This window comes from Protomyctophum parallelum, assembly GCF_964188405.1.
Source record: "Protomyctophum parallelum genome assembly, chromosome: 10".
Taxonomy (NCBI): Eukaryota; Metazoa; Chordata; class Actinopteri; order Myctophiformes; family Myctophidae; genus Protomyctophum; species Protomyctophum parallelum.
Window position 1 is genome coordinate 52375206 of NC_139704.1, and position 20000 is coordinate 52395205.

At 46.1% G+C, this 20000-nt stretch overlaps 1 protein-coding gene across 1 annotated transcript in view; it reads left to right on the forward strand.

Moving 5' to 3' along the window:
* Positions 1 to 20000, forward strand: part of LOC310865917 (brefeldin A-inhibited guanine nucleotide-exchange protein 3-like) — a gene marked incomplete at its 3' end in the record, with an annotated part of 74355 nt that overhangs the window by 3818 nt on the left and 50537 nt on the right. The window contains 6 exon segments of the mRNA XM_083775118.1: positions 2266 to 2347; positions 12109 to 12255; positions 14458 to 14526; positions 15151 to 15267; positions 15593 to 15610; positions 15946 to 16010. Of these exon segments, the coding sequence (XP_083631244.1) occupies positions 2266 to 2347; positions 12109 to 12255; positions 14458 to 14526; positions 15151 to 15267; positions 15593 to 15610; positions 15946 to 16010 (498 nt within the window).

Here is a 20000-nt window from a genome sequence, read left to right on the forward strand (position 1 = left end):
GTTTAGACTAGTCACTGGTTAGACCAGTCATTAGTCCTGCTTTAGACTAGTCACTGGTTAGACCAGTCATTAGTCCTGGTTTAGACTAGTCACTGGTTAGACCAGTCATTAGTCCTGCTTTAGACTAGTCACTGGTTAGACCAGTCATTAGTCCTGGTTTAGACTAGTCATTGGTTAGACCAGTCATTAGTCCTACAACTACAACCTATCTCAAACCCTCACCCTAACCCTAACCTCCCACGGGGCAGCACACCTAAACCTAACCTTAACCCATGTCTAACCAATGACTAGTCTATGCACCCTAGTCTATGCATAACTAAGTATGCACCCCTTATAACATAAACACTGGCTGGGTCCGAATTAATTCCCTAAGCCCCATATAGTGCACTACTTTGGGGTTCCGCCATTTTGTTATAGTGTCCGAATATGTAGTGAGCATTTTAGCACCCTAATGTAGTGGACTGAAGTATCCCACAATGCACCGGGAATTGTAGGGACCATCCGATGGTCACTATACAAAAAACACAGCGAAGCAAATCTGCCCCATAATGCATTGCGCAAGCTCGCTCTTGAGCGCACATGCACGCGTTTGCGCACGTGCGCTGCTTCTGCATGCATGCATGCGCTCATTGCGTTCCAACTCAGAAGAGGCAGAAGTTGAACCAGCCAAAGAAATCAACACAAATGTACTTTTTAAACGTTGGTTTTCCTTCTCTTTTCTTCCCTGGCGGATCTCGAAGCTACAGATCTCGAGACAAATGATCTGTGCATTTATTTGCAGTTGTTTTGTTTTATTTATAATAAAACAATTCATTTGCAATAGTATTACCGTACTAATCTGAGTCATTGTATCACCCAGGCCCAGCGCATGACGTTAGGAGAGGAATCAGTTGCTTGCTGTAGAATTATATTTGTGAGATTATTTATCACAAACGTAGGCTAAATACATGCATGTGAGACACATTGTGTCCGAACATATGTTTTATTAATATTCATTAATTTCTGCCATGAAACAATATGCTATCTAACATTATTTCATTGAATTGTAATAAATACATTAAAATGTCATTATGTAGGCAGTAATTTATTGGACTGCTGTTTCTGTTAACACCAAACGTCCGTATTGTGAGCAGACTTTTGGTAATTCTTTACCAAAAGTACCCGATCTACAAGCTCACAACACGGACGTCGCGTTGCTTATAGATCGGCTATTTTTGCCGTATCCCTCCCCCCCCCCCCCCCCCCCCCTCCAGGATTAGCGGGGGTGAATTCATGTGGTTAATCAATCATGCTGCTGATATTTTCATATTGTCAAGGTGGTGCACTGTTTTCATATTGCTGGATAACGGATATAATATTAATGTATTGATAATAATCATAGGCCTATGTTATTTTAAAAGAATAACCTTTTTATCATATACATATAGGCCTAAATGCCTGCAAACATATTTTCATTAACCTATTTTTCTTTATTTCATTCATGAATTTAAAAATAATGTAACAAACTGTCCTTGCAGGGAGGTGACAGCCTGCAGTCACTTATTTGATACAGTCTGTTCCTAGCGAAAATTCAGCAGCAGCGTTTTGACTGGTTTCTTGTAGTCAGTTGATTCTTCATTATCCAAAAGAGTGAAACGGACGGGATGATTTGTTTATTTTTCAAACGGTTCTTTATGAGGCGATCTGAAAAAACCCTATGGTGATTACAATGCAAATAAAAAGTACATGAACCCGCGGACCTATACCGATATTGCCGTCAGAGTCGGTGCTCCCCATGAAGGGAGTATTGTCACTAAAATCTCGGCCACTCGCTCGCTCACACTCGGTCACTCCGGCATGGCAAATGATGGTGAAATTGGTGACCTGTCAAAATTTGTGACCATCTTGTGGACTTCACACAACTTACATGGAGGTCTTTAAATACCGCTATATTGAACTCTGCTAATAAACAAACTGCAACGATTTACATTCGGACACTGATGTGATGTGATGTCAACACGTCACATATGTCATGCTGGAGTGAGCGAGTGGCCGAGTGGCACCCCGCTTATAACATAAACACTGTCCACTGAAAGCTGCTAAAAGTTCTGTGTGCGTGTGCGTGTGCGTGTGTGTGTGTGTGTGTGTGTGCGTGTGCGTGTGCGTGTGCGTGTGTGTGTGTGTGTGTGTGTGTGTGTGTGTGTGTGTGTGTGTGTGTGTGTGTGCGTGTGTGTGTGTGTGTGTGCGTGTGCGTGCGTGTGCGTGCGCGTGCGTGTGCGTGTGCAGTGAGTGCTGTCTCCTTCCTCTCCAGATGGCTCTGGAGTCTAAAAACACCAAACTAGGACAGACGGCCTTGATGGGGATGCAGGTAATTAATTAATCAATCTAATTAACCTTTATCAAAGCCCCGCCCTCTCCCACTTCCTCACGCACAACAAGGACCGTCTGAAGAGGACGAGACGCCGAGACCACATGGCGTGGTACGGGCGACGCCATGGTGCTCACATGGAAGGGAAGATATAATAATAATACAACTTTATTTGTATAGCACCTTTCATGACATGAAATGCAGCTCAAAGTGCTTTACAGAACAATGGAGAATAAAAGAAAAGCAAGGCAACAAGCAGTAATGCAGTACAGTGAGGACATGAATAACAAAAAAAATAAAAGATCAATTAAAAGCAATGTTGTAGAAGTGGGTCTTGAGCTGAGCTTTAAAAGTGTCTACAGAGGCTGCCTGACGAAGGTACAGTGGGAGCTTGTTCCATGCCGACGGCCCGTAGAAGCAAAAAGCTGCTTCCCCGTGTTTTTTAGTTGCCATTTCTTTCAGGCAAAGCGAGCAGGCCAGCAGTGGAAGACCTTAGGGGGCGGTTTGGGCCAGCAGTGGAAGACCTTAGGGGGCGGTTTGGGCCAGCAGTGGAAGACCTTAGGGGGCGGTTTGGGCCAGCAGTGGAAGACCTTAGGGGGGCGGTTTGGGCCAGCAGTGGAAGACCTTAGGGGGGCGGTTTGGGCCAGCAGTGGAAGACCTTAGGGGGCGGTTTGGGCCAGCAGTGGAAGACCTTAGGGGGGCGGTTTGGGCCAGCAGTGGAAGACCTTAGGGGGGCGGTTTGGGCCAGCAGTGGAAGACCTTAGGGGGGCGGTTTGGGCCAGCAGTGGAAGACCTTAGGGGGGCGGTTTGGGCCAGCAGTGGAAGACCTTAGGGGGGCGGTTTGGGCCAGCAGTGGAAGACCTTAGAGGGCGGTTTGGGCCAGCAGTGGAAGACCTTAGGGGGCGGTTTGGGCCAGCAGTGGAAGACCTTAGGGGGGCGGTTTGGGCCAGCAGTGGAAGACCTTAGCGGGGCGGTTTGGGCCAGCAGTGGAAGACCTTAGCGGGGCGGTTTGGGCCAGCAGTGGAAGACCTTAGGGGGCGGTTTGGGCCAGCAGTGGAAGACCTTAGGGGGCGGTTTGGGCCAGCAGTGGAAGACCTTAGGGGGCGGTTTGGGCCAGCAGTGGAAGACCTTAGGGGGCGGTTTGCAGCCAACACTTCCGCGTTCAGCTTCCTCGGTCTCAACTCAACGCATGTTTCTGTCCTTCATGGAGCACCATGTGAGCCAACATGTTTCTGTCCTTCATGGAGCACCATGTGAGCCAACATGTTTCTGTCCTTCATGGAGCACCATGTGAGTCAACATGTTTCTGTCCTTCATGGAGCACCATGTGAGCCAACATGTTTCTGTCCTTCATGGAGCACCATGTGAGCCAACATGTTTCTGTCCTTCATGGAGCACCATGTGAGTCAACATGTTTATGTCCTTCATGGAGCACCATGTGAGCCAACATGTTTCTGTCCTTCATGGAGCACCATGTGAGTCAACATGTTTATGTCCTTCATGGAGCACCATGTGAGTCAACATGTTTCTGTCCTTCATGGAGCACCATGTGAGTCAACATGTTTCTGTCCTTCATGGAGCACCATGTGAGTCAACATGTTTCTGTCCTTCATGGAGCACCATGTGAGTCAACATGTTTCTGTCCTTCATGGAGCACCATGTGAGTCAACATGTTTCTGTCCTTCATGGAGCACCATGTGAGTCAACATGTTTCTGTCCTTCATGGAGCACCATGTGAGCCAACATGTTTCTGTCCTTCATGGAGCACCATGTGAGTCAACATGTTTCTGTCCTTCATGGAGCACCATGTGAGCCAACATGTTTCTGTCCTTCATGGAGCACCATGTGAGTCAACATGTTTCTGTCCTTCATGGAGCACCATGTGAGTCAACATGTTTCTGTCCTTCATGGAGCACCATGTGAGCCAACATGTTTCTGTCCTTCATGGAGCACCATGTGAGTCAACATGTTTCTGTCCTTCATGGAGCACCATGTGAGTCAACATGTTTCTGTCCTTATGGAGCACCATGTGAGTCAACATGTTTCTGTCCTTCATGGAGCACCATGTGAGCCAACATGTTTCTGTCCTTCATGGAGCACCATGTGAGTCAACATGTTTCTGTCCTTCATGGAGCACCATGTGAGTCAACATGTTTCTGTCCTTCATGGAGCACCATGTGAGTCAACATGTTTCTGTCCTTCATGGAGCACCATGTGAGTCAACATGTTTCTGTCCTTCATGGAGCACCATGTGAGTCAACATGTTTCTGTCCTTCATGGAGCACCATGTGAGTCAACATGTTTCTGTCCTTCATGGAGCACCATGTGAGTCAACATGTTTCTGTCCTTCATGGAGCACCATGTGAGTCAACATGTTTCTGTCCTTCATGGAGCACCATGTGAGTCAACATGTTTCTGTCCTTCATGGAGCACCATGTGAGTCAACATGTTTCTGTCCTTCATGGAGCACCATGTGAGTCAACATGTTTCTGTCCTTCATGGAGCACCATGTGAGTCAACATGTTTCTGTCCTTCATGGAGCACCATGTGAGTCAACATGTTTCTGTCCTTCATGGAGCACCATGTGAGTCAACATGTTTCTGTCCTTCATGGAGCACCATGTGAGTCAACATGTTTCTGTCCTTCATGGAGCACCATGTGAGCTAACATGTTTCTGTCCTTCATGGAGCACCATGTGAGTCAACATGTTTCTGTCCTTCATGGAGCACCATGTGAGTCAACATGTTTCTGTCCTTCATGGAGCACCATGTGAGTCAACATGTTTCTGTCCTTCATGGAGCACCATGTGAGCCAACATGTTTCTGTCCTTCATGGAGCACCATGTGAGCCAACATGTTTCTGTCCTTCATGGAGCACCATGTGAGCCAACATGTTTCTGTCCTTCATGGAGCACCATGTGAGCCAACATGTTTCTGTCCTTCATGGAGCACCATGTGAGTCAACATGTTTCTGTCCTTCATGGAGCACCATGTGAGTCAACATGTTTCTGTCCTTCCATGGAGCACCATGTGAGTCAACATGTTTCTGTCCTTCATGGAGCACCATGTGAGTCAACATGTTTCTGTCCTTCATGGAGCACCATGTGAGTCAACATGTTTCTGTCCTTCATGGAGCACCATGTGAGTCAACATGTTTCTGTCCTTCATGGAGCACCATGTGAGTCAACATGTTTCTGTCCTTCATGGAACACCATGTGAGCTAACATGTTTCTGTCCTTCATGGAGCACCATGTGAGTCAACATGTTTCTGTCCTTCATGGAGCACCATGTGAGCCAACATGTTTCTGTCCTTCATGGAGCACCATGTGAGTCAACATGTTTCTGTCCTTCATGGAGCACCATGTGAGTCAACATGTTTCTGTCCTTCATGGAGCACCATGTGAGCTAACATGTTTCTGTCCTTCATGGAGCACCATGTGAGTCAACATGTTTCTGTCCTTCATGGAGCACCATGTGAGTCAACATGTTTCTGTCCTTCATGGAGCACCATGTGAGTCAACATGTTTCTGTCCTTCATGGAGCACCATGTGAGTCAACATGTTTCTGTCCTTCATGGAGCACCATGTGAGTCAACATGTTTCTGTCCTTCATGGAGCACCATGTGAGCCAACATGTTTCTGTCCTTCATGGAGCACCATGTGAGTCAACATGTTTCTGTCCTTCATGGAGCACCATGTGAGTCAACATGTTTCTGTCCTTCATGGAGCACCATGTGAGTCAACATGTTTCTGTCCTTCATGGAGCACCATGTGAGTCAACATGTTTCTGTCCTTCATGGAGCACCATGTGAGTCAACATGTTTCTGTCCTTCATGGAGCACCATGTGAGTCAACATGTTTCTGTCCTTCATGGAGCACCATGTGAGTCAACATGTTTCTGTCCTTCATGGAGCACCATGTGAGTCAACATGTTTCTGTCCTTCATGGAGCACCATGTGAGTCAACATGTTTCTGTCCTTCATGGAGCACCATGTGAGCTAACATGTTTCTGTCCTTCATGGAGCACCATGTGAGTCAACATGTTTCTGTCCTTCATGGAGCACCATGTGAGTCAACATGTTTCTGTCCTTCATGGAACACCATGTGAGCTAACATGTTTCTGTCCTTCATGGAGCACCATGTGAGTCAACATGTTTCTGTCCTTCATGGAGCACCATGTGAGTCAACATGTTTCTGTCCTTCATGGAGCACCATGTGAGTCAACATGTTTCTGTCCTTCATGGAGCACCATGTGAGTCAACATGTTTCTGTCCTTCATGGAGCACCATGTGAGCCAACATGTTTCTGTCCTTCATGGAGCACCATGTGAGCCAACATGTTTCTGTCCTTCATGGAGCACCATGTGAGTCAACATGTTTCTGTCCTTCATGGAGCACCATGTGAGTCAACATGTTTCTGTCCTTCATGGAGCACCATGTGAGTCAACATGTTTCTGTCCTTCATGGAGCACCATGTGAGTCAACATGTTTCTGTCCTTCATGGAGCACCATGTGAGCCAACATGTTTCTGTCCTTCATGGAGCACCATGTGAGTCAACATGTTTCTGTCCTTCATGGAGCACCATGTGAGCCAACATGTTTCTGTCCTTCATGGAGCACCATGTGAGTCAACATGTTTCTGTCCTTCATGGAGCACCATGTGAGTCAACATGTTTCTGTCCTTCATGGAGCACCATGTGAGTCAACATGTTTCTGTCCTTCATGGAGCACCATGTGAGTCAACATGTTTCTGTCCTTCATGGAGCACCATGTGAGCTAACATGTTTCTGTCCTTCATGGAGCACCATGTGAGTCAACATGTTTCTGTCCTTCATGGAGCACCATGTGAGTCAACATGTTTCTGTCCTTCATGGAGCACCATGTGAGTCAACATGTTTCTGTCCTTCATGGAGCACCATGTGAGTCAACATGTTTCTGTCCTTCATGGAGCACCATGTGAGTCAACATGTTTCTGTCCTTCATGGAGCACCATGTGAGTCAACATGTTTCTGTCCTTCATGGAGCACCATGTGAGCTAACATGTTTCTGTCCTTCATGGAGCACCATGTGAGTCAACATGTTTCTGTCCTTCATGGAGCACCATGTGAGCTAACATGTTTCTGTCCTTCATGGAACACCATGTGAGCTAACATGTTTCTGTCCTTCATGGAGCACCATGTGAGCTAACATGTTTCTGTCCTTCATGGAGCACCATGTGAGTCAACATGTTTCTGTCCTTCATGGAGCACCATGTGAGTCAACATGTTTCTGTCCTTCATGGAGCACCATGTGAGCCAACATGTTTCTGTCCTTCATGGAGCACCATGTGAGTCAACATGTTTCTGTCCTTCATGGAGCACCATGTGAGTCAACATGTTTCTGTCCTTCATGGAGCACCATGTGAGTCAACATGTTTCTGTCCTTCATGGAGCACCATGTGAGTCAACATGTTTCTGTCCTTCATGGAGCACCATGTGAGTCAACATGTTTCTGTCCTTCATGGAGCACCATGTGAGTCAACATGTTTCTGTCCTTCATGGAGCACCATGTGAGCCAACATGTTTCTGTCCTTCATGGAGCACCATGTGAGCCAACATGTTTCTGTCCTTCATGGAGCACCATGTGAGCCAACATGTTTCTGTCCTTCATGGAGCACCATGTGAGCTAACATGTTTCTGTCCTTCATGGAGCACCATGTGAGTCAACATGTTTATGTCCTTCATGGAGCACCATGTGAGTCAACATGTTTCTGTCCTTCATGGAGCACCATGTGAGTCAACATGTTTCTGTCCTTCATGGAGCACCATGTGAGCTAACATGTTTCTGTCCTTCATGGAGCACCATGTGAGTCAACATGTTTCTGTCCTTCATGGAGCACCATGTGAGCTAACATGTTTCTGTCCTTCATGGAACACCATGTGAGCTAACATGTTTCTGTCCTTCATGGAGCACCATGTGAGCTAACATGTTTCTGTCCTTCATGGAGCACCATGTGAGTCAACATGTTTCTGTCCTTCATGGAGCACCATGTGAGTCAACATGTTTCTGTCCTTCATGGAGCACCATGTGAGCCAACATGTTTCTGTCCTTCATGGAGCACCATGTGAGTCAACATGTTTCTGTCCTTCATGGAGCACCATGTGAGTCAACATGTTTCTGTCCTTCATGGAGCACCATGTGAGTCAACATGTTTCTGTCCTTCATGGAGCACCATGTGAGTCAACATGTTTCTGTCCTTCATGGAGCACCATGTGAGTCAACATGTTTCTGTCCTTCATGGAGCACCATGTGAGTCAACATGTTTCTGTCCTTCATGGAGCACCATGTGAGCCAACATGTTTCTGTCCTTCATGGAGCACCATGTGAGCCAACATGTTTCTGTCCTTCATGGAGCACCATGTGAGCCAACATGTTTCTGTCCTTCATGGAGCACCATGTGAGCTAACATGTTTCTGTCCTTCATGGAGCACCATGTGAGTCAACATGTTTATGTCCTTCATGGAGCACCATGTGAGCCAACATGTTTCTGTCCTTCATGGAGCACCATGTGAGCCAACATGTTTCTGTCCTTCATGGAGCACCATGTGAGTCAACATGTTTCTGTCCTTCATGGAGCACCATGTGAGCCAACATGTTTCTGTCCTTCATGGAGCACCATGTGAGTCAACATGTTTCTGTCCTTCATGGAGCACCATGTGAGTCAACATGTTTCTGTCCTTCATGGAGCACCATGTGAGTCAACATGTTTCTGTCCTTCATGGAGCACCATGTGAGTCAACATGTTTCTGTCCTTCATGGAGCACCATGTGAGTCAACATGTTTATGTCCTTCATGGAGCACCATGTGAGCCAACATGTTTCTGTCCTTCATGGAGCACCATGTGAGTCAACATGTTTATGTCCTTCATGGAGCACCATGTGAGCTAACATGTTTCTGTCCTTCATGGAACACCATGTGAGCTAACATGTTTCTGTCCTTCATGGAGCACCATGTGAGTCAACATGTTTCTGTCCTTCATGGAGCACCATGTGAGTCAACATGTTTATGTCCTTCATGGAGCACCATGTGAGCCAACATGTTTCTGTCCTTCATGGAGCACCATGTGAGCCAACATGTTTCTGTCCTTCATGGAGCACCATGTGAGTCAACATGTTTCTGTCCTTCATGGAGCACCATGTGAGCCAACATGTTTCTGTCCTTCATGGAGCACCATGTGAGTCAACATGTTTCTGTCCTTCATGGAGCACCATGTGAGTCAACATGTTTCTGTCCTTCATGGAGCACCATGTGAGTCAACATGTTTCTGTCCTTCATGGAGCACCATGTGAGCCAACATGTTTCTGTCCTTCATGGAGCACCATGTGAGTCAACATGTTTCTGTCCTTCATGGAGCACCATGTGAGTCAACATGTTTATGTCCTTCATGGAGCACCATGTGAGCCAACATGTTTCTGTCCTTCATGGAGCACCATGTGAGCCAACATGTTTCTGTCCTTCATGGAGCACCATGTGAGTCAACATGTTTCTGTCCTTCATGGAGCACCATGTGAGCCAACATGTTTCTGTCCTTCATGGAGCACCATGTGAGTCAACATGTTTCTGTCCTTCATGGAGCACCATGTGAGTCAACATGTTTCTGTCCTTCATGGAGCACCATGTGAGTCAACATGTTTCTGTCCTTCATGGAGCACCATGTGAGCCAACATGTTTCTGTCCTTCATGGAGCACCATGTGAGTCAACATGTTTCTGTCCTTCATGGAGCACCATGTGAGCTAACATGTTTCTGTCCTTCATGGAGCACCATGTGAGCTAACATGTTTCTGTCCTTCATGGAGCACCATGTGAGTCAACATGTTTCTGTCCTTCATGGAGCACCATGTGAGCTAACATGTTTATGTCCTTCATGGAGCACCATGTGAGTCAACATGTTTCTGTCCTTCATGGAGCACCATGTGAGTCAACATGTTTCTGTCCTTCATGGAACACCATGTGAGCTAACATGTTTCTGTCCTTCATGGAGCACCATGTGAGTCAACATGTTTCTGTCCTTCATGGAGCACCATGTGAGCTAACATGTTTATGTCCTTCATGGAGCACCATGTGAGCCAACATGTTTCTGTCCTTCATGGAGCACCATGTGAGTCAACATGTTTCTGTCCTTCATGGAGCACCATGTGAGCTAACATGTTTATGTCCTTCATGGAGCACCATGTGAGCCAACATGTTTCTGTCCTTCATGGAGCACCATGTGAGTCAACATGTTTCTGTCCTTCATGGAGCACCATGTGAGTCAACATGTTTCTGTCCTTCATGGAGCACCATGTGAGCCAACATGTTTCTGTCCTTCATGGAGCACCATGTGAGTCAACATGTTTATGTCCTTCATGGAGCACCATGTGAGCCAACATGTTTCTGTCCTTCATGGAGCACCATGTGAGTCAACATGTTTCTGTCCTTCATGGAGCACCATGTGAGTCAACATGTTTCTGTCCTTCATGGAACACCATGTGAGCCAACATGTTTCTGTCCTTCATGGAGCACCATGTGAGTCAACATGTTTCTGTCCTTCATGGAGCACCATGTGAGTCAACATGTTTCTGTCCTTCATGGAGCACCATGTGAGCCAACATGTTTCTGTCCTTCATGGAGCACCATGTGAGTCAACATGTTTCTGTCCTTATGGAGCACCATGTGAGTCAACATGTTTCTGTCCTTCATGGAGCACCATGTGAGCTAACATGTTTCTGTCCTTCATGGAGCACCATGTGAGTCAACATGTTTCTGTCCTTCATGGAGCACCATGTGAGTCAACATGTTTCTGTCCTTCATGGAGCACCATGTGAGCCAACATGTTTCTGTCCTTCATGGAGCACCATGTGAGCCAACATGGCGTCGCCCGCATACGGTCTTCGCGTCCCGTCCTCTTTAGACAGTCCTTGATTGACGCACAACAGGCTCCGCCTAGCGAGCCTAATGCCCTCACCTGGGCAACGGTGTTGTTTTCGTCGACTAAAACTAAGACGAAAAACCGTTCGTCGACTACCTTTTTTCACTGACAAAAACAAATGGAAACTAAATGAAAACTAAGCTACGATGACTAAAACTAAGACTAAATATACTGACAATTTTCGTCGACAAATAAAAACTAGACTAAAATGTTAGGAAGGGACTAGTGGACAAGAGATTTTTACACTTGGTTGCATGCTGAAAATAGCCGATCTACAAGCTCACAACGCGTCGCAGCGCGACGCGTTGTGAGCTTGTAGATCGGCTATTATCAGCAAGTGTAAAAACAGTCCTTACTACGGCATCAATGACCGCCAAAACACATTTTAGTCGACTAAATCAACTGTAGATTTAGTCGACTAAAACTAGACTAACACTAACACATTCCGGGTGACTAAAATGTGACTAAAACTAGATGAAAACTGTTCAAGAGACTAATGACTAAAACAAAAAAAAACCCACCAAAATGTCCAGCCTCCAGCCCATCGATTGCCATGGCAACCACACACCTGCCAATTGATTACTTAACCAGTCCACTTTTCATAGTCAGTTTGCAGACAGACAGACAGACAGACAGACAGACAGACAGGCAGGCAGGCAGGCAGGCAGGCAGGCAGGCAGGCAGACAGACAGACAGACAGACAGACAGACAGGCAGGCAGGCAGACAGACAGACAGACAGACAGACAGACAGACAGACAGACAGACAGACAGACAGACAGTGATTGGTTGACGTGTTGATCTGTGTGTCCAATCAGAAGCTGCTGTGCGAGGAGCGTTTCGTGGGGGGTGTCGGGGTCACGCCGGGGTCAGAGGTCATCGATAAACACTTCCTGGGTCAAATGCTGGAGGCGGTCCGGGCCACGCCCACTCTGAACGAGGACCTACAGGTGGAGGTCATGAAGGTACCTCTCTCTCTGTGTGTCTATGTCTCTCTATCACTCTCTCTCTCTCTGTGTGTCTATGTCTCTCTCTCTCTCTCTCTCTCTGTGTGTCTATGTCTCTCTATCACTCTCTCTCTCTCTCTCTCTCTCTCTCTCTCTCTCTCTCTCTCTCTCTCTCTCTCTCTCTCTCTCTCTCTCTCTCTCTCTCTCTCTCTCTCTCTCTATAACTCTCTCTCTCTGTGTGTCTATGTCTCTCTCTCTCTCTCTCTCTCTCTCTCTCTCTCTCTCTCTCTCTCTCTCTCTCTCTCTCTCTCTCTCTCTCTCTCTCTCTCTCTCTCTCTCTCTCTCTCTCTCTCTCTCTATAACTCTCTCTCTCTGTGTGTCTATATCACTCTCTCTCTGTGTCTATGTATAGCACTTATCCTAACCCCTTAGATAGCATTTCTGTAGACTTAGATAGCATCTGACACAGACTTATAGCATGTTATGTAGACAGCACTATAATTGCATTGTATGTAGTCATAGCACGTCATAGTACATAATGTATAGCATAGTAGTAAAGATGTATAGTTTATATGTATAGTTTATATGTATAGTTTCATTATATAGATATTCCACTGTTACTTTCTTAGCTTACGCATGTTTCATGATAAATGTTTTTATGTGATGTATTCCCATGCTTTTGTTCCTGCTTAATGTAAATCGCTCTGGATTAAGAGCGTCTGATAAATGAATACATTGTAAATTGTATGTATCTCTATCACTCCCTCTCTCTGTGTGTCTATGTCTCTCTATCTCTCTCTCTCTCTCTCTCTCTGTGTCTATGTCTCTCTATCTATCTCTCTCTCTCTCTCTCTCTCTCTCTCTGTGTCTATGTCTCTCTATCTCTCTCTCTCTCTCTCTCTGTGTGTCTATGTCTCTCTATCTCTCTCTCTCTCTCTCTCTCTCTCTCTCTCTCTCTGTCTCTCTCTCTCTCTCTCTCTCTCTCTCTCTCTCTCTCTATATGTCTCTCTCTCTCTCTCTCTCTATCTCTATCTCTATCTCTCTCTCTGTGTCTGTATATGTCTCTATCACTCTCTCTCTCTGTGTGTATGTATATGTCTCTCTATCACTCTCTCTCTCTGTGTCTGTATATGTCTCTCTATCACTCTCTCTCTCTCTCTCTGTGTCTGTATGCCTCTATCAATATCTCTCTCTCTCTCTCTCTCTCTCTCTCTCTCTCTCTCTCTCTCTCTCTCTCTCTCTCTCTCTCTCTCTCTCTCTCTCTCTCTCTCTCTCTCTCTCTGTGTGTCTGTATATGTCTCTCTATCACTCTCTCTCTCTGTCTGTATGCCTCTCTATCAATATCTCTCTCTCAGCTGTATGTAAATCCATGTAAATGCTAACGGTCACCCGCTCATTAGCATAACCTGCTCATTAGCATAACCTGCTAGGCCTGTTTCCTGACATACTGTTGAAGACTGTTCAACACAGCTCACATCCTGTGACATCATTCTGTAGTTCTACACAGCTCACATCCTGTGACATCATTCTGTAGTTCTACACAGCTCACATCCTGTGACATCATTCTGTAGTTCTACACAGCTCACATCCTGTGACATCATTCTGTAGTTCTACACAGCTCACATCCTGTGACATCATTCTGTAGTTCTACACAGCTCACATCCTGTGACATCATTATGTAGTTCTACACAGCTCACATCCTGTGACATCATTCTGTAGTTCTACACAGCTCACATCCTGTGACATCATTCTGTAGTTCTACACAGCTCACATCCTGTGACATCATTCTGTAGTAAATAAAATAATAAACTGTTAGCTGTGGTTTGAAGTGCACCGGCTCTGTCTGTCTGTCTGTCTGTCTGTCTGTCTGTCTGTCTGTCTGTCTGTCTGTCTGTCTGTCTGTCTGTCTGTCTGTCTGTCTGTCTGTCTGTCTGTCTGTCTGTCTGTCTGTCTGTCTGTCTGTCTGTCTGTCTGTCTGTCTGTCTGTCTGTCTGTCTGTCTGTCTGTCTGTCTGTCTGTCTGTCTGTCTGTCTGTCTGTCTGTCTGTCTGTCTGTCTGTCTGTCTGTCTGTCTGTCTGTCTCTCTCTCTCTCTATCTCTCTCTCTATCTCTCTCTCTCTCTCTCTCTCTCTCTCTCTCTCTCTCTCTCTCTCTCTCTCTCTCTCTCTCTGTCCAGGTGTGGTTGTCATAGTAACGTTGTTGTTGTTGTCGTCGTTAACAGGTGTTGCTCTGTGTGACCTACACGCCGAACTTTGACCTCAACAGAGACTCCATCCTTCGCATCGCTGAGGTAATAACCCATGACCGTCACATGATCAATACCCAATAGAGCGTTGCAGTCCCGCCCCCTTTCATGACGACGCCCAGGCCCAGTCCCGCCCCCTTTCATGATGACGCCCAGGCCCAGTCCCGCCCCCTTTCATGACAACGCCAGGCCCAGGAAATGAATCCCAATGCATTTTTCCTCATAGACATTTCAAAACGTATTAATTTAGAGACCTTTTAAGCGTCGTACGAAGCCAACTCTTGTCGTGACAAATCATGACAACACACACAATATTTTGGACCAAACAAAGAATTACAAAGAAGAAAAACAACAACAAAAACTGTTCTAACCTGCCGTTTCTTTTTCTTCTACTTTCGAATTCTTTGTTCGGGCCAAAACATTGTGTTTATTGTCATGATTTGTCACGACAAGAGTTGTCTTTGTCCGCGGCGTAACCGTCTTTAAATAAAGAGTTGTCTTTGTCCGCGGCGTAACCGTCTTTAAATAAATACTTTCTGAAAAGTCTATGAGGAATATGAACGGGGATTTTACAGGTCTCTTGAGGGGGCGGGACTGTGACGCTCTATGTGTGTGTGTGTGTGTGTGTGTGTGTGTGTGTGTGCGTGCGTGCGTGTGTGTGTGTGTTAGGTGTGTATCGACACCTACGTGTCCAGCGGTCATCAGCGCAGCATCAACACGGCGGTCAGAGCGACGCTGAGCCAGATCCTAGGAGACCTCACCCTGCAGCTCACACACACACAGGAGGTACACGCACGCACGCACGCCAGTATTATTAGTTTAACAACACAGCCATGACGTAAGCTGTGTGTGTTTTCAACAACACAGTGTCCCCTTATCGTTCACTAAACTCACTACTTCTCTCTCTGTGTGTGTGTGTGTGTGTGTGTGTGTGTGTGTGTGTGTGTGTGTGTGTGTGTGTGTGTGTGTGTGTGTGTGTGTGTGTGTGTGTGTGTGTGTGTGTGTGTGTGTGTGTGTGTGTGTGTGTGTGTGTGTGTGTGTGTGTGTGTGTGTGTGTGTGTGTGTGTGTGTGCGTGCGTGCGTGCGCATGTGCGCGCGTGCGTGCATGCAGGGTTCAGATGGAGAGGAGGTGAATGCTCCGCAGCTACAAAGGAGAGGTAAGGGTTAATGAATTATACGGAGACGACTGTGCTGGAATAATATTCCTCCGAGTTACATTTCTGTCATCTTCAGAAATTAATATTTAAATTGACTTGATAACCACTTTCAATGCATGCACCACATCTCTTATTTCCCCCTCTCTCTCTCTCTGTGTGTGTGTGTGTGTGTGTGTGTGTGTGTGTGTGTGTGTGTGTGTGTGTGTGTGTGTGTGTGTGTGTGTGTGTGTGTGTGTGTGTGTGTGTGTGTGTGTGTGTGTGTGTGTGTGTGTGTGTGTGTGTGTGTGCGTGCCTCTCAGATATCCAGTGTGTGTGTGAGGAGGTGGTTTCTGTTCTCACGTTCCTCTGTGACAAACTGGAGGCAGTAGACAGGTGAGAGTGAGACAGGTTCGCAGCAATAGACAGGTATGTGAGACAGGTACTGAGCAGTAGACGGGTTGTGAGCAGCAGACAGGTACTGGACAGTAGACAGGTTGTGAGACAGGTTGTGAGCAGTAGACAGGTACTGAGCAGTAGACAGGTACTGAGCAGTAGACAGGCTGTGAGCAGTAGACAGGCTGTGAGCAGTAGACGGGTTGTGAGCAGTAGACAGGTTGTGAGCAGTAGACAGGTACTGAGCAGTAGACAGGCTGTGAGCAGTAGACAGGCTGTGAGCAGTAGACAGGTTGTGAGCAGTAGACAGGTACTGAACAGCAGACAGGTTGTGAGCAGTAGACAGGCTGTGAGCAGTAGACAGGTTGTGAGCAGTAGACAGGTACTGAACAGCAGACAGGTTGTGAGCAGTAGACAGGTTGTGAGCAGTAGACAGGTTGTGAGCAGTAGACAGGTACTGAACAGCAGACAGGTTGTGAGCAGTAGACAGGCTGTGAGCAGTAGACAGGTTGTGAGCAGTAGACAGGTACTGAACAGCAGACAGGTTGTGAGCAGTAGACAGGTTGTGAGACAGGTACCCTGTGAGGACCACTGACAGAAACATAGGGTTTAACCCTGTGAGAACCACTGACATAGAAACATAGGGTTTAACCCTGTGAGAACCACTGGCATAGAAACATAGGGTTTAACCCTGTGAGAACCACTGACATAGAAACATAGGGTTTAACCCTGTGAGAACCACTGACATAGAAACATAGGGTTTAACCCTGTGAGAACCACTGACATAGAAACATAGGGTTTAATCCTGTGAGAACCACTGATATAGAAACATAGGGTTTAACCCTGTGAGAACCACTGACATAGAAACATAGGGTTTAACCCTGTGAGAACCACTGACATAGAAACATAGGGTTTAACCCTGTGAGAACCACTGATATAGAAACATAGGGTTTAACCCTGTGAGAACCACTGACATAGAAACATAGGGTTTAACCCTGGGAGAACCACTGACATAGAAACATAGGGTTTAAACCCTGTGAGAACCACTGACATAGAAACATAGGGTTTAACCCTGTGAGAACCACTGATATAGAAACATAGGGTTTAACCCTGTGAGAACCACTGACATAGAAACATAGGGTTTAACCCTGTGAGAACCACTGACATAGAAACTGAGGCCCTCATTTATCAATCGAGTGTAAAATCTGCCACATATTCGAGTGCAGGTTTCGTAGTACACCCACGTCGCCACGGCATTTATAAAGTGATCGCAAACAGCTGATCCTTCCTTAATTTTGTTCTCACGTTAATAAATGTCACGGCTGAATTTGATCTGGCACGCCCTAAGAAATCAAGCCTCGCCCTCGTTTTTGCGACATGAACAACGGCAATAAGTTTCCTGAAACCATGGTTACATGAAAAAATAGGTTTCTCCCGTGCCTTGCTGCCCGCCTCACCCCCCTCTCTCATACACACGCACAGCACGCACACGCAACTTGCAAGCCCAACTAACTGGTGTGTTGTTAAACAAATAAAGAACGAACACCTGCATGAATTAAATAAAGCGTGCGTGCGGGGGGTGAGGCGGGCAGCAAGGGAAGTGAAGCGAGAGGAGAAACAGACAACTAAATAAAGTTTATTTAATTCATGCAGGGTCCCTGTCTGTTTCCCTCTCACCTTGCTTGCCTTGCTGTCATGCACGCACGCACCTACATGACACATTAAATAAAGCTGTCTGTTTCTCCTCTCGCTTCGCTTCCCTTGCTGCCCGCCTCACCCCCCCGCACGCACGCACGCACATATCGCTATTTGCAACTTTAACTGTGTGTTGTCAGTTGTATATTAAATTATTAAAGTATTTTTAATTTAATATACAACAAGATATATTAGTGAACGAAAACCTGAACCTGTGAACCATAATTAAATAACAAATAGGCACACACACGCTGCTGTTTTGCAGGTGCTCCTCCTGTCCTGTCCTGTCTGTCTGTCTGTCTCTCTCTATCACAGTGGTCCGTCCGTGACCAACTGACCATGCACGTTCCGACGTTCGCCAGTCTATTTAGATTGCCTCGCAGTCGTTAGTCACTGCAGTGGCCGGGCTGTCATTATATGAATGTGCAGCCAAAACCATAGCCTCATGTGGCTGGTGCATGGGCTGGCTGGGTAATATACCTATATCTCCGATGCAGTTCCCACTTGCGCTGGGAGCCTGGCACGGTACATTTGGCATTCGAGCGACGCGTCAGGTTTATTATATTGCACATACCGTAAGAAAGACATTGGCCTTCATGCTGTAGATTAGGCTACAGTAGGCTATACCTGCACGTTGGGACTCTCCGCAGCTGAGCTGCAGCACTGCTGCACTATAGGCTACTCTCCAACGTCCCGTCATGGAAATATTTCAGCACAGACAGCCCAAATCCTATGCGCTCATGCAAAACACTGTTTAAATGGCTTAAGCATCTCTTGCAACATTGTTTTTAATTGCGCGATTTTATCTCCTACTAATTTCATATGACACATGTATTCCTTAACATTTTTATTTATTTATTTTTTACATGTAGCCCATATACATTATACCGTAATTTCCGGACTATAAGCCGCACCTGAATATAAGCCGCACCAGCCAAATTTAGGGAAAATCCCATATACAAGCCGCACCGGACTATAAGCCGCAGCTACGTTAGCTCAGAGCCTGAGATGGCTCTGTGTTAGCTGTAAAAATCCATAGATTAGCCGCACCGTTGTATAAGCCGCATGGTTCAAATCATGGGTAAAAAGCCGCGGCTTATAGTACGGAAATTACGGTACATACCTTTTATATAAACATTTTAGGAGTGAATACATATATGTTTTGATGCCTGTGACAGCCTCTCAGCAGTTCAGACAAGGCTGCTCCGCTTGTGTAAGACAGAAAAACAGCGTACGGCAGCTGCGGAGTAGACGTAGGTTTTGATCGTTGTCACGTTCAATTTCAAGCTTTGCCGGAAATGTTAAATGCCGAAAATGTCGGTAATTTTGGCGTGCGCCCATATTTTGGCGTACGCACGGTTGATAAATGAGGGCCATAGGGTTTAACCCTGTGAGAACCACTGACATAGAAACATAGGGTTTAACCCTGTGAGAACCACTGACATAGAAACATAGGGTTTTAACCCTGTGAGAACCACTGACATAGAAACATAGGGTTTAACCCTGTGAGAACCACTGACATAGAAACATAGGGTTTAACGCTGTGAGAACCACTGACATAGAAACATAGGGTTTAACCCTGTGAGAACCACTGACATAGAAACATAGGGTTTAACCCTGTGAGAACCACTGACATAGAAACATAGGGTTTTAACCCTGTGAGAACCACTGACATAGAAACATAGGGTTTAACCCTGTGAGAACCACTGACATAGAAACATAGGGTTTAACCCTGTGAGAACCACTGACATAGAAACATAGGGTTTAACCCTGTGAGAACCACTGACATAGAAACATAGGGTTTAACCCTGTGAGAACCACTGATATAGAAACATGAGGTTTAACCCTGTGAGAACCACTGACATAGAAACATAGGGTTTAACCCTGTGAGAACCACTGACATAGAAACATAGGGTTTAACCCTGTGAGAACCACTGACATGGAAACATATAGGGTTTAACCCTGTGAGAACCACTGACACAGAAACATAGGGTTTAACCCTGTGAGAACCACTGACATAGAAACATAGGGTTTAACCCTGTGAGAACCACTGACATAGAAACATAGGGTTTAACCCTGTGAGAACCACTGACATAGAAACATAGGGTTTTAACCCTGTGAGAACCACTGACATAGAAACATAGGGTTTAACCCTGTGAGAACCACTGACATAGAAACATAGGGTTTAACCCTGTGAGAACCACTGACATAGAAACATAGGGTTTAACCCTGTGAGAACCACTGACATAGAAACATAGGGTTTAACCCTGTGAGAACCACTGATATAGAAACATG